This window comes from Urocitellus parryii, chromosome 4, assembly GCF_045843805.1.
Source record: "Urocitellus parryii isolate mUroPar1 chromosome 4, mUroPar1.hap1, whole genome shotgun sequence".
Classification (NCBI taxonomy): Eukaryota; Metazoa; Chordata; class Mammalia; order Rodentia; family Sciuridae; genus Urocitellus; species Urocitellus parryii.
Genome location: NC_135534.1, coordinates 60301458 through 60317431, shown reverse-complemented (window position 1 = coordinate 60317431; position 15974 = coordinate 60301458). Strand labels below are relative to the sequence as shown.

Sequence of the window (15974 nt, the reverse complement as noted above, 5' to 3'; positions counted from 1 at the left end):
ACACATAGTTATTTCACAACAGAATCATTGGACATTTAGTTTCCTGCAACACACCTTTAAAAAGCATACTCTGGAAAGAGAGGTTATGTTTTTAACCAAATGTAAATATAAATATATATTTATAAATATATATACTTGGTAGGAACCACATGGGAAGCAATCAAAATCCATTTATTTTAGCTTATTTCCAATCGTGTACATAATAATGAAGTTTGAAATTGGATATTTTCATATTTATTGCTTATTAACTAAACCAATTATTGAAGGAATATATAGAGTAAACTGAATTTTAAACTTTTTATTTGTGCATTATAATTTTACAAAACAGTGGGATTCATTATGTCATATTTGTACATGTACATTACATAATTTTCCAATCTCCTTCCTGAGTGCCTTTATTTTCCTCTTTTTCTTCCTCTCCCTGATCACTTGTCCTACTTTACTTGTCTCCCTTCTATTATTATTATTATTATTAATTTCAATTAGTGCATTATATACATATATATGGATAAACTGTGATCTAATTGTACATGAACAGCATAATTTGGCAGATTTCTGTTTTCTATCATATTCAGAAGCTAGAGAGAGAAAAAAAAAGAAATTTAAAAAGAGGTGTTGGGTGTGGTAGTACACACCTGTAATCCCAGCAACTCTGGAGTCTGAGGCAGGAGATCACAAGTATGAGGTCAGTCTCATCAACTTAGCAAGACCCTATCTCAAAATAAAAAGTAAAGGGGGTTGGGAATGTACTCAAGTGGTAAACTGACCCTGGATTAAATTCCAAAAACTAGAACACAAAGGAGGGTGGGTGTTGGTATTTAGAAAATCTTCAGGAAAGTGATCTGCAATTTATTTTTCTATACAACTGACCAGAATATTTGTTATCTATCCAAAATTCAGTTAACTATAATCAAATTATACTTCTTATTTCATGAATCTTTCTTTATAATCCTATTGCAAAATGTGCAAACTATGTGGCACATACATGGTTTATTGTATTTTATCTTCACTTATTCTTCTTCAGTATCATAGTCTGAAGCATTGTCTATGAACTATTTATTCCTCAGAGAAAGGCAGCCTCCAGGAACTGTTTTCCACACGCTCCTTTTAGAGCACTCTTCTTCAGACAATCCAAGATGTTTTTCCTTCTCTCTTAATCCTCCAACTATACTCCTATTTAACCATCTCCCCTGCTTCTCTAGTTAATCTCCCCAGTAGTCTTGGCATATATTTTCATACAAGTTTCTTTGAAAACAGATGTTATCATTAGTTATTTTGTTTCAACTTAAATCTGTTTTATTATTCTAAAGACTTGAATCTATTCCTTATATTCTTACTGAGCAGATTAACATATCTTTCTCTTGGTGTTTATTTTTCATATTTACTGACTTGTTACATTAATTTATATTTGTTTTAAGACTAATAAGACGAGATACAACTTCTGTTGAAACATGTGTCTCCTAACTTTGCAACATAGAAATTCAGTTGTGTTTCTATACACTAAACAAATACTCCAAAAAGAAAATCAAGAAAACAACCTCTTTTGTAATAATATAGAAGAATGAAATCCCTGGAAAAAAGTTTATCCAAGTAGGCAAAAGATTTGTGAAATTAAAGCAAAATCTAACTGAAAATATTAAAGATGACACAAAAAAGTGGAAAGATGTTCCATATCCCTGAATTAGAAGACTTTATATTGTTAAAATGCTATTGTTAAAATACCCATATTACTCAAGGTGAGAATATCATGCTACAAAATAAGTCAATCACAAAAAACCAAAGGCCAAATGTTTTGTTTGATATGCAGCTGCTAATTCACAATAGTGGCCAATAGGGGCCAGGTTGTACTAGGGAAGAAGAATGTTACTTTAGATTAGGTAGAGGGGAGTGAAAAGAAGGAAGAGGACATGGGGTAGGAAGGGTAGTAGAATGAATCTAACATTACCTTATGTACAAATATGACTGCATGACTGATGTGATTCTACAACATGCACAATTAGAAAAATGAGAAATTATACTCTATGTAAGACATATCAAAGTACAAAAATGCATTCTACTGTCATGTATAACTAACTAAAACCAATTTTAAAAAAATTTCAAAATACATTATTACAGAGAGCAGTGGTGCAGGCCTGTAATCTTAGTGGCTCTGAAGGCTGAGGCAGGAGACTCATGTATTCAAAGCCAGCCTCAGAAAAATTAAGGCACTAAGCAACTCAGTGAGAACCTGTCTCTAAATAAAATATAAAATAGGAGTGGGTATGTATCTCAATGATCAAGTGCCCTTCAGTTTAATCCCTAGTAACCTCCCAAATGTAGTACTATTATTTTTGTTGGCAATATAAGAAATGTGCTCTTAAATGATTTGTTTTTATTGAAATAGTATTTGCAATGGGTCCCAAAATCTGCTAAAATTTGGCCCAAACATATTTTAATTTATTTAGAGAAGTAAAATAGCCTTGGAATTATTCCACAATAATGTTATAGATAACATCAATGTGAAATCATGAGCATGTGAATTCCAAGTTCATTTATCTAATATACTAATTCTGTGGTCTCAAACATGTTTCATGATATAGTGTGCATCTGTTTCTGCATTTATAAAATGTAAAAAGAATGTCACATAACCTGATGAGGGTTGTTATCAGGATTATTTTTTAAACATGTAACATACTTAAAGTAACATAGTATATAGGAAATATTATATAAAGATTTGCTTGTTTTATTGTGAAATAGAAAAATTAACCCTGTATCTAGCTTGCTTGTAGGTAAAGTTGTCAGTTTCAGGAAGCAGTTTAGGAAAGGGTGTTGTTCTATACTACTAAACTACGCTCATGCATCAATAAAATGTACGACAGAAAATTAAAAGTTCATGTGGATTTCTGATTTGTATTTGCTTATGTGAGAATGGGAGGAAGGGAAAGAGTCTTTTGAATACTTTTCGTAGAGTTACCCAGAGAGAGTTAGGCTACTCTGCAGATTGTCAGAGAGACCAGAACTTCATATTCTCTCCCATTTATGTAACACAGCTCAGACTACCTAAGTCAAACACAGAGAGATGTAAGAACTTCAAGTTTTTCTCCTCTGGTAGCTAATCAATCAAGTGATCATTTAGTATTATTTAATTTTTAGAGCTTCGCAACTCAATTATTTTCAGAGTTGCCTTCTGTCACTCAAAATTAGAAAAATCCTAGAGACACAAGTTGAGAGAAAAATCCTTCAGAACTTGTGCATGTACATACTTAAAAAATATGGAAAGAAGTTTTCACATTCTGCTTTTCTTTCAACAAGAACTACTAAAAGCTTTACTACCTAAGGCCTGTTAATCCTTTCTTCTTGCCTTTTTCTCCTTTTTTGTAAGGGGAATGTCAATCCTATCCTTGACCCACTGTTACATTAGAGAGTTCATAAGTTGTTTGATTTCACAGAATCACAGTTGGAGAACAATTTGCCTCATGATTAATTGTGCCCCAAGTCTTATCCATATCTGATATAGATAAGACTTTTGAGTTGATCTGGGTAAAAGTAAGTTGATCTGATAGAGACTAGTAGGATGAAGTGAATATAGTTTGCTTGTGAGAAGAACATGAATTTGAGGACCAGGAACAGAATGGTATGGTTTGAATGTGTCCTCATTGTGTCAAAGTTCATTGGTCAGAAACGTATTCTCCAAAACAACAGTGTTGAAAGCTGGGATCTTTAAGGAGTAATTAGGTTATGAGGAGTCTACTTCATGAATAGATTCATGTCATTATCTGGAAATGAGTCCATTCTTGCCTGAAAAGGGTCATTCTAAAGGAAAAGTTTGTCCCCTTCCTTTTACCCTTGTGATACCTTCCACCATGTTATGACACAAAAAGAAAGCCCTGACCATATGCATTTCACTGAAATGGAATCCCCTGTCTCCAGAACTGTGGATCAAATTAACTTTTATTGTTTATAAATTGCTCACTCTGTGGTATCCAATCATAGCAGCACAAAATGGACTTAACACTTTAATACATCAGATTTAAGGTATATTGATATTAGAAATGTAAAATTATACAGTGACTGAAGGAAAACATTTTGACAATTCTCAAAGTATTATACAGAATTAACATATGATACAGCACATATTCAAAATAATGAAAAACAAGTGTTAAAACAAAATCTTATCTCTAAGTGTTCATGGTAGTATTATTATCTAAAAGGGGGAAAAATTCTCTATATCCAAAGGAGGCTGGTTCATAATCGGGTAGGGAGGGAGAGCATGGGAGGAAAAGACAAAGTCTAGATAGGGCAGAAGGGTGGAAGGGCAACAGAGGGCTAGGGGGTTAGCAAGGATGGTGGAATGTGACGGACATTATTATCCAAAGTACATGTATGAAGACACGATTTGGTGTGAATATACTTTGTATACAAAGAGATATGAAAAATTGTGCTCTATATGTGTAATAAGAATTGTAAGGCATTCTGCTGTCATATATACATTTAAAAAATTAATTTAAAAAAATTTACTCTTTCTACAAAAAATTCCACTTGAACATGGCATCTTTGGTCTTTATCTGTAACTAAATTTGATGAGGTAATAACTTGTTTAAAAATGTTACATTTATATTTACATAAGAGTCTGTATAACAGTTTTTATTTTGTAATACCTTTGCATACTAAGGTAGAAACATTACAAATTGGGAATTATTAGTTCCCTTTTTCATTCTCTGGAAGGCTTTCTCTAAATTTTTATTTTGTTATAAATGTTTGGAAGAATTCAGTGAAATAAATCCTGAATTTTTTTGTGAGGTTCTTTTTTGGTTTGTTTTAAAATAATAGTTCAATTTTCTTTAATAAAAATCATACCATTAATATCAAAAAAGAATATCTATGTCCATTAGTTAACTAATGTGTAAACAAGAGTCTATTTATGAAATGGATCAATATTCTGCCTTAAAAGAAGTGACATACTTGTATAGCCTGAAACATGAACTTCGAAAACATTGTACTAAGTAAAGAAAGACAGAAAAAGAGTCTATCTATTTTGTGATTCTATTAATATGGCTGCTCAGAATAAATTAAGTCCACAGACACAAAAAGCAAATTTGCTTTTGCATGAGTTGGGGACAGAGGACAATAAGGAGACACTAATTAATAGTTATGAAACTTCCTTTGGGACTAATGGAAATATTATATAATTATAGACTGATAATTGTTATATAACATTCTTAATGTATTAAAAGTTCCTCAATGTATGTTTAAAATGGTTAAAGTAGTCACTTTTTTATGGACTTTTCATCTCAATGAAAATAGTTTAAGAGTTGTGCTAAAATTGTTCTCTGAATATATATTTGTTTTATCATATACTATAAAATAAAAGAACATAGATGTTTAAGAATAGAAAAGTGGCTTAAAAAGTATATAAATGTATACTGTATCTTGGATGAGTTATACTAAAACTGAACAAACCTTTTTGAATATGGTTAAAATTATAAATAACAAAATTTATAGTTTAATATGTTATTAAATAAAACTTTTGTCAAAAACATAATAATTATAAATTAAAAATGTGTCAGATGGCATCTCTACATTTATAGAATGTAAGAGTTGTATATAACTCTTTTCAAATACATTTTTATTTCACACATTAAATTTTCCTTTTAATAAAAATATACAGTTTAGCCATGATTTTGGTATTCATGTAAAGGAATATAAAATTAGAATCATTTATTGTGTTTTATTATTGGTGTGTTCACCATAATCATTACTATCTCAAACATTCAGTGTTTAATTACATCTTTTTTTTAAACTGTGCATAATAGACCTAAACTTCTCATAAAATTCTACAAGGTAATAATACTTATCACCAGACTCAATTGAAATTAAATTTTATGAAAACCAGAACTCATGTTATGTGATGACTTTTTCATTGTTCCTAGTCTGATTTTTGAATTGCAAATTATCAATTTTTAAGATGTAATAAAAATTAATATAGAAGAATGAAATTATGACATTTGCTCCTGCAAAAGAGATCATCATGTTGAGCAAAATAAATCAGAAAGACATATATTACATATTTCCTCTTATATGATAAGACTAAAAGAAAATGGGGGGAAGGATATCATGAATGTGAATATGACACTAAGAGTATAAAGGAAGGGATCAGGGTAGAAAAATAAGGAGACAAAGGAGAAGGAAGAGGGAATGAATATAACCATATTATAAGCATGTACAATACATGACATAATGAAACAAACTATACTGTATAATAAAAATATGAAGTAAATTTTGATGACAATATTTCATGTGATATTTAGCACATGTTTTGGAAAGAGCCTAAGTAACTCAGTAACAACATCAAAACCAAAAGGAAATGAATACAACAATATATGAATCTACTAATGTGAATGATTGAAACATTTTGTACTTAAATACTTTCTACCTGTATCTCACAAGGTCTTGAAAATACTATTAAAATCATGATTTTTATTAAAAATAAAATGATCATTCTCACTCCCTTCAGTATTCATATGCTCATGTGCAAACATGCACATAGGTACATGCAAATGAAATCATTTCACTTTTTAATGTATTATCACTTAGGCCTAGAAAGCTCCTGAAGATTTTTTTCCACACTAACTCTGATATATCCTTTAGGATATATAAGGTACATTTTTCTTTAACGGCTCAGCTTAATTCTACAGATATCAAAGGATTTAGACAGTGAGTACCAGGCATGTATACATTGTAAATTGTGATATTGTTTGAATAAGACCCAGAATAGCTAAATAAGATTGTTTCCATCTCTCTGTTTTGTCATTCAGAAGTGAGGTGTTAAAGGACATGCAAAGGGGGTACTACTTACAAAGTATTTTTTGTTGATATTAGTAGATACATTGGTGAGAGGCTTTGCTAATGTGCAGAGCTGCTTTGAATATATCCTAACTGGTAACTATAACCTCAGAAATACAGTTTTGATTCCACCCACCTAGTTTAAACACAGACAACATTGGGAAGATTGCTTGTCTTTGAAAATGTTTCCTTTTTACAATTCTTAGATTTCTATTCAGTGCCACTTTTCATAATGAGTATGAATATTTGTTTTCCCTAGACAAATAGACACTATTGGAAATGGTGGAAATCAGGTATAAATTGAAATGGCACAGAACCAAATTAATGCCATTTTGTTCTGACCTGATTCCATTTTATGGTTGCTTAACTAGATTTTTTTTCAGCCTCCTGACGTCTGGATCTCTGTTGACAGTACCATAGGACCTTTCTGCATCCCTGACTATGGCCATGATATATAACCAAGATGACTCTGAAATGTGTCATCAAAAAAATTTTCTCATGTAATCAAAATATCTGTCTCAACAGAGTCTTTCTGACTTATATGTGGTGAATTGTCCCTGATATTTTTGCTTTATGAACTCTATATACTTCCAACATTCAGGGGCTGGGAGTTCTTTGTGGTGTTAGTCTGCCATAGTCATTAAAGGACTTTTCTCCCCTTTCTATTTGGCTCAATATGTGTGGTGGTTTGTAATTCTCATGCACTCTGTAACAGAATCACCCATGACAAGCATAGCTAGAGAAGTATTGTTAATAATGGCCAGTACCCTATTGTTTCTACCTGTCCTCCCTTGTTCCTCCAGAGGAGAACCTAATTAAACTGCTCTTTTCAACATAGACTTAGACATGACTATGTTTCACTCATCTTAGCAGAAGTGACTGGAATGAGCCCACAGTCACATGGACAGAAGAACTTGGGTTGCAAAAATTGAGTATGAACAACTGAGGAAATAAACATAACATTTATGGGTTTTGATATTTTCAAAGTAATACTTTACCAGTGGTGATGCTCCTATTCAGAGTTATTACTTCAGTTTAGTTATTACCCAACACAGAATAATGTGAGCCCATTTTCCCTGCAAAATGTAAAGTATTGGTATTAAAAGTATGGTATTAAAAGCATTTTAGATGCATTGCAAAATGTCTAATTTAATTTGTTCTTACTTCTATATAACTTGGTATCAGTTAGAATTTTTTTTTTAAAGAGAGAGTGAGAGAGGAGAGAGAGAGAGAATTTTTAATATTTATTTTTTAGTTCTCGGTGGACACAACATCTTTGTTGGTATGTAGTGCTGAGGATCGAACCCGGGTCGCACGCGTGCCAGGCGAGCGCGCTACCACTTGAGCCACATCCCCAGCCCATCAGTTAGAATTTTAACCCACAGATTTAAAAACACATTGAAGATGAGATATAGATTTTTGTTACAATAAAACCAATATTACCAATTAAAATTATAAATACGAAGGTGTGATGAGAGACATAGATAGGAGATTTACAGAGAGTTTGGGGATATAAACTCTTGAGAATACAACAAAGGTCACATCAGATACGTATATCCTATTATCAACTAAGGGCATCTTTGTTTTCCCTAGTTTTTCTACTTGTTTCTGTTACATGAACAAATAATAGTTAAGAGTTGACTCTTAAGTCAAATTTATTGAGAGAGAGTGTTATGGTTTGGATGTGAGGTGTCCCCCCAAAACACATGAATGAGACAATACAAGAAAGTTTAGAGGTGAAACTATTTTGTTATGAGAGCCTTAACCTAATCAGTACATTAATCCCTAATAAGGATTAATTGGATGGTAAATGTAGGTAGGAAGGGTGTGGCTGGAGGAGGTGCATCCCTGGGGACATGGCTATGAAGTAAATATTTTGCTCCTGTTGAGTGGACCTCACTCTCTGCTTCCTGGTGCTTTGCTCCCATCTGTTTTCCTCTGGCACACACTTCTTCCATGATGTTCTGCCTCCCCTAGCCTAGAGTAATGGAGGCCACCATCTATGGATTGAGATCTCCAAGGCTGTGAGCCCCCAAATAAACTTTTCCTACTCTAAAGTTGTTCTCATCAGTTCTTTTGATCACAGGAGAAAAAAATCTGATTAAGACAGAAATGAACAAGATTGCATTTTTTTCAGCAATTATTGACAATGTTGAAGATAAGAGACAGGTATATTATACTATTTTATTTATTTTGTTTGGGTTTAAAAATCTGTATTAAAATTCTTGTATAAAAGATGAAGTTTACATAACATTTAGCTCTTAGGAATTTGCTTACCTTTGGGGACGAGGAAAGGAGAAAGCAATTTTCAGTGGGATATAAGAGAAGCTGGTCTGTTTCTTGTTTAAAAAAGTGCTTTCACTGTGTAATCATGCAGAGACCTTTATGTATGCACAGCCTGTGAATACAGTTGTGCATGCACGTTATTTATGAATAAAAAATTTAATTATTAGGAGCTGGGGATGTAGCTCATTGTTGCAGTGATTGCCCAGTGTATGTGATGCCCTAGGTTCAATCTCCAATACCACCTAAATATTTACTATTAAAACCACATCTATATGTCTAGCTTAATTCCATCATCATTAATTATAACTTAAAAATGTGTTTGTTTGAATATATATCTCTACACACACATACAAGTTTGTAATATCTCAAATAACATAACTTTAAAAAGTTATTATATAACCTCCATCAGCAGAAGTTTCATACATTAAAAAACCTTTATTGTGTCTGCACTATAGATCTCTAATGCAACCAATTCATTAGCAGAGTCAAACCTCACAGTCAGACTGTGATATCAGATTACTTTCATCATCTGCTGATATTATGACCTACAATATGAATGATCTTTAACAGTCCTGATTTTCTCTAATAGTCAGTTCTTTAGTTAAAAACATGGAAAAATATTACCAAGTTGATGGAATTTTAAAATGGTTTATTGAATAAATGAATGGATTGTGTCTTCAATTAGAATTCCTTTTTCATAGGAAAGAAATATAAAAAGGGAGTGAAAGGATGAGAACCTAAAGGATCCTAAATTCTCTTTAATATCATGATCCTGGGTCAGATAATTTCCAACACTCTCAGATTGATATTTAAGAGGTGTAACATTCAGCTTTTTTTTTTCTATTACTAAAGGATGTTCCAGGATCTCAGAGATTCCAATAGCTCTCAGTTCCAGGTCTCTGAGTTCATTCTGATGGGATTCCCAGGCATCCACAGCTGGCAGCACTGGCTCTCACTTCCCCTGGCTCTGCTCTACCTCTTAGCCCTTGGGGCCAACATCCTGATCCTGACCACAATCTACCAAGAGGCAAGTCTGCATCAGCCCATGTACCATTTCCTGGGCATCCTGGCTGTGGTGGACATGGGCCTGGCTACCACCATCATGCCCAAGATTTTGGCCATCTTATGGTTTAATGCTAAGGCCATCAGCCTCCCTGAGTGCTTTGCTCAGATGTATGCCATCCATTGTTTTGTGGCCATGGAGTCAGGCATCTTTGTCTGCATGGCAATAGATAGGTATGTAGCCATTTGCCGACCACTGAGATATCCATCAATTGTGACTGACTCTTTTGTGATCAAAGCAACCTTGTTCATGGCAGTTAGAAACTGTCTAAGTCCAATTTCAGTGCCCATCTTAGCTGCTCATAAAGATTACTGTCTTCATAATCAAATTGAGCACTGTTTTTGTACTAATCTTGGAGTCACTAGCCTCTCCTGTGATGACAGGAAAATCAACAGTATCAATCAGATATTTCTGGCTTGGCTGATTATGGGAAGTGATCTGGGTTTGATTATTGTATCATATGTTTTGATTCTTCAGTCTGTACTGAAGCTCAACTCCAAAGAAGCTGCATCCAAGGCCCTAAATACCTGCACTTCCCACCTCATCTTAATTCTATTCTTCTACACTGTCATTGTTGTTATTTCCATCACTCATAGTGGAGGAATGAAACTTCCCCTCATCCCAGTTCTACTCAATGTGCTACACAATGTTATACCCCCTGCTCTCAATCCCATGGTGTATGCCCTCAAGAACAAGGAGCTCAGGCAGGGCTTATGCAAGTTGCTTAGGCTGAACATAAAGAGCAACTAACATGGAGAATACATGCTTTTTATTTTCTCCACATAATTACCCCACTACAGTGTTCAGCGACTGCAAATATGAAAAGTTAATAATAGACATACAGTAGCATCTTTTCAATTTTCATAGGAAAGCTTTGGCAGCAACAAAAGCTTCTGAACAATACATGTGGAGCTAATATTTGAAATCTCTGTATTACCCGCAAAAATCTCATGACAAGAGTAACATATGATGCTATTCATTTCAAGAAATCCAAGGTTAAGATGTGAAGAATTTACAATTTATTATATTATGTATTTTCCATGACTAGAATGTTCAAATAATGTTGAGTAAATATGGTTAGAGCAAATATTTATCAATATCTACTATTAAACTGAGTGTATAGTACTTTTATTTTGATGTAATTATTGATAAAATAGGAGCTATTTTAATTAATATTTATTGATGCATTATAATTACATGTAATAATGAGATTCATTGTGACATATTTGTACACACATATAACAAAATTAGTCACTTTCACTCCCCAGTCCTTCCTCTTTTCCTCTCCTCTTCTGCCACTGAATTCCCTTTCTTAGCTCTATGCCTTCCTTATAATTTTATGAGAACCCCATTTTTTCACTCACTTTTTTTCTAACCTTGCACATATGAGAAAATATACAATGCTTGAGCATGTGAGTCTGGCTTATTTCACTTCATATAATACTCTCAATTTTCATTCATTTTCCTGCAAAAGTCATAATTTTATTCTTATTTAAGGCTTAATAAAACTCCATTCTGTGCATATATATATATATATATATATATATATGTGTGTGTGTGTGTATGTGTGTTGTATTATCACATTTTCTTTATGCATTCATCTATTGACAGACACATAGATGGGTTAAATAAATTGGCTATTCTGAATTGCACTGATATAAAACATATATAGACACTGGAGTTGTGTCTCAGTTATGGAACACTTGCCTTGCATGAGTGAGGCACTAGGTTCAATCCTCAGAATGGCATAAAGACAAATAAAATATATATTGTGTCTATATACATCTAAAAAATGTGTTTGCATTATATGTCACTATAGTATGCAGACTTCATTTCTTTGGGATGATTACTAAAGAGCAATATTGCAGTCTCATATGGTGATTCCGTTTCTGGTCTTTTAAAAATGTCTTATTATTGCATTATAATTGCACATTATAATTGTGTTAATTTTGACATAATCACACATGCATAGCATGTAATTTGCTCCATTTCAGTTCCCAGTATTTTCTCTTTCCTTTCTCTCCTTCATTCTCACATCATCTTTCATCTACTCTCATCCTTTCTTCATCCTTTTATTTATTTGTTTTTAAATTGATGATTTATAAACATAATCAAAAATAGAATTCCATATTGTATATTTACTTACATGCTTAGCATAATTTGGTCAATTTCATTCCTTTTATCATTGCTGTTCTCTTCCTCCTCAATCCCTAGAACCTCTACTCTACAGATCTTCCTTTTATTTTCATGAGATTCCCCCCACCACACACATCCTTTCCCCCTTATTTTACTATAGCTTCTGCATATTAAAGAAAACATTTGACCCTTGACTTTCTGAGCCTGGCTTATTTCACTTAGCATGGTGTTCTATTATTTGCCTGCAAATACCATAATTTCATTATTCATTATGACTGTGTAAAACTCCATTATGCATACATACATACCATATTTTGTTTATCTATTCATCTACTGAAGGGTACTGAGAGCTGGTTTCATACCTTGGCTTTGTGTATTGAGCAGTTATAAATATTGATGTTCTCATATTAGTGCAGTGTGCTAAATTTAGTTCTTTTGGATAAATACCAAGGAATAGGATAACTGAATTACATTGTGGTTCCATTCATAGTCTTTTGAAGAATATGGTAGGAATTAATTCAGCAGTTTATCATTTGTCTTATTATGTGTCATATCTTTATTTGAGCGACAAAGGACTTGAATATGCATTTCTCTGAGAAGTTATGCAAATCACTAACAAATAACTGAAAATATGCTTGATATTTTTATTCATTAGGCAAATTCTATTTAAAACCGCAATAACATATCATTACACCTACTAAAATGGCTATAACTAAAACTAGAAAGAAATCAGCAAATGTTGATATATTGTTTTTGAGATGTAAAATTGTACCATAGCTGTGAAAAATTTAGACCATCACACAGTAATTGTAATGATGATAGGTTCCAACATTTATCTCTGGTGTATAAATCCAACATCACTGAGATCATATGTCAGAACAAAAACTTATACATGAATGTTTATAGTAGCGCTATTACTCAAAAAGTGGAAAGACACTATAAGTATATTTAAGTTCCTGAATGGATAAACAAAATTTAATATAATTATCTATACAAAACAATTATTCCATCAAAATATAACTGTGGGGTAAGATATCAGTTTAACTATAATCACTATTTTGCTCAATATTTATTATTAGTAGTATTATTGAAGACTGCCCTTCTGACTAGTGTGAGATTAAATCTCAGTGTAGCTTTGATTTGCATTTTATTAATTGCTAATGAGTTAAATATTTTTCATATATATACTAACCTTTCATATTTCTTTTTAAAAGTGTCTGTTTATTTAATTAAACATTTATTAATTGGGTTATTTGCTTTTTATGTTTTTGTTTGTTTCCTTCTTCATCTATTCTTAATATTAATCCTCTGTCAGAAGAGTGGCTCACAAATGTTTTCTTCCACTCTGTAATTCTTTCTTCATATTCCTAAAGTTCTCTTTTGCTGTGAAGAAGTCTTTAATTTTGTTTACATGCTTTTATTTTAATTATACATTACAATAAAGTATATTTTGACATATTTATACAAACATGGTTTGTTTTATGCTATCCAATTAATCAACTTTTGACTATTTCCTGAGCTTTAGGGCTCCTATTGTGAAAATTATTGTCTATGCCTATATATTGTTTTTTTGACCCTACATTTTCTTCTAGGAGTTCCATAGTTTGTGGTCTAATTCCTAGGTCTTTGATCCACTTTGAATTGATTTTTGTGCAGGATGAAAGATAAAGGTCTAGTTTCATTCCTCTATATGTGGATAACAAATTTTCTCAGCAACATTTTAAAACAATGTGTATTTTTTAAAAAAATGTGTATTTTCTCCAAAGTATGTTTTAGGTACCTTTGTCAGGTTTCATTAAAAAAGTGTACCTGTACTTTTCTGAGTTTCTCTCATGTCATAATATACATCATCAACCTCACTTGAAAATAAATTTTTTGAAAACCAGAGTCCCTGCTATGTAATGTTTCTTTTTTATAGTTGCATTCTGCTTTAGTGAGTACTAACTACTGTAAATTCATTAAACCATAAATGAATAAGAAACATATAAATGCATATGTGTGAGTGATTAAAATGTTTTATACAAGTAATGTTTTCCTCTTGTCTCCAACAGGCCTTAAGCAGAAACAAATCTGTAATAATAGGAAAATTATGAATTTTTATTCAAATTATCTCGTGTTGATTATCATTCCCCTCCATCTACACATGGCCACCTTCAAGCACATGTACTGACATAGGCATAATAAATTATTCATGTATTAATGTGGTATCATATCATGCAGGCGGTAAAGATGAAAAGCAACCTCTGTTTTCCTGCTTCCATATTAATTATCTTGATTCTTCATCAGCATCTGTGTCCTAAAGCTGTTAAAAGGCTTAGTTCAATCCTACAGCTATCAAGGTTTTGTTTAAAGGCTTAGTTCAATCCTACAGCTATCAAGGGAATTAGATATTTAGGGCTATACATGTATATATGTTGCAGAATTCTGATTTTTTAAAGTACCAAACCTAGATTGCTTGGACCAGATTGTATCCTGCTTACTCTTTCTACATGTGGAAATTAGGTAATAAAGGGCATGAAGAGACAGACAAAGTAGTGTCAGAAAACTTTTAGTTGTTCTTTTTAATAGCAGAGATATTTTGTTTGTGTGAACACTGTTTGAATATACACTAATTGGTTATAATATTCTCAGAAATGCAGATTTGATCTACATCACCAGGTTTAAGACATTAATGTTGTAAAAGGTGGCTTTGTCTTGGGAAATGTTTGCTTCCCAGATTCTCATGTTGCAATTAAAGGTGAATTTTCATGATGATTGTGAATATTTATTCTTTCAATGAACAAAGAAAAATCTCCAGGATTGCTAGAAAACAGATTAAATTACAGCATAATGAGTAGAAATAGCTGGAGAGGAGTTTGGTCAATTTCAGAACACTCTCATTTCTTACCTGCACTCAAAAAAAAAAGAATGTAATTTTATTACTTCATAGCAAGTCTCTCTAGAGAACAATAATGCCTCTCTTTCAGCCACTTTTGATGGCAAAACTGACTTAGATGAACCCACAGACAAGAGACTTGATCATAAGTTGTAAAGATTGAGGATGTTCAAGTGTGGACACAAACTTATTTTCTATGAGTTCAGGAGTGAAGACAGATTACAGATACTTTGAAAGTTGTATTTTCTATGGTGATAATTGTGTTTATTGTTATTACTTCAATGAACCTACTTAATCACAGCATAATATGAGTCTATTTTCCTTACAGAAAAGTGAAATCAAACAGTTTTTAAAACACCTTAAATTTGTGCTGAAAAAGTCTAATTTAATTGTAGTTATTGCCACATTTCATGGTATTGACTTGGATCTTTCCTCAACAGCATGAGAATACATTGAAGATAAGAATTAGGTGTTCTCATGTATTAGAAGTTAAAATCATATTTATAAAGGAATTGTGTGAATCATAAATGGGATAATTATGTCTCACATTTAGGAAATAAATTCTTCAGAATACAGCACAAATCATCTCAAAGATGTATTTTGTATTCTCTATTCACAGGTATCCATCTTTCCCTTATTTTTTTACTTAGTTTCTGTTACAAAACAAATATGAACTAAGATTTGATCATTCAAATAAACTGAGAGGAAGTAACAAGTAATGATCTTACATTTTAAAGTAATTTGTGACAATTTTGAACTTAAGGAATAATGTATAAATTTTATTTATTTTGT

The 15974-nt window shown here is 32.3% G+C and overlaps 1 protein-coding gene across 1 annotated transcript; it reads left to right on the top strand.

Annotated features, from left to right (window-relative positions):
- The first annotated feature begins 6500 nt into the window (after positions 1 to 6500).
- On the top strand, positions 6501 to 10921 carry LOC113177647 (olfactory receptor 56B2-like). The gene is made up of 2 exons (XM_077797286.1): positions 6501 to 6508; positions 9961 to 10921. The coding sequence occupies exons 1-2, from the start codon at positions 6501 to 6503 to the stop codon at positions 10919 to 10921; spliced, it is 969 nt and encodes a 322-aa protein (XP_077653412.1).
- The last annotated feature ends 5053 nt before the right edge of the window (positions 10922 to 15974 follow it).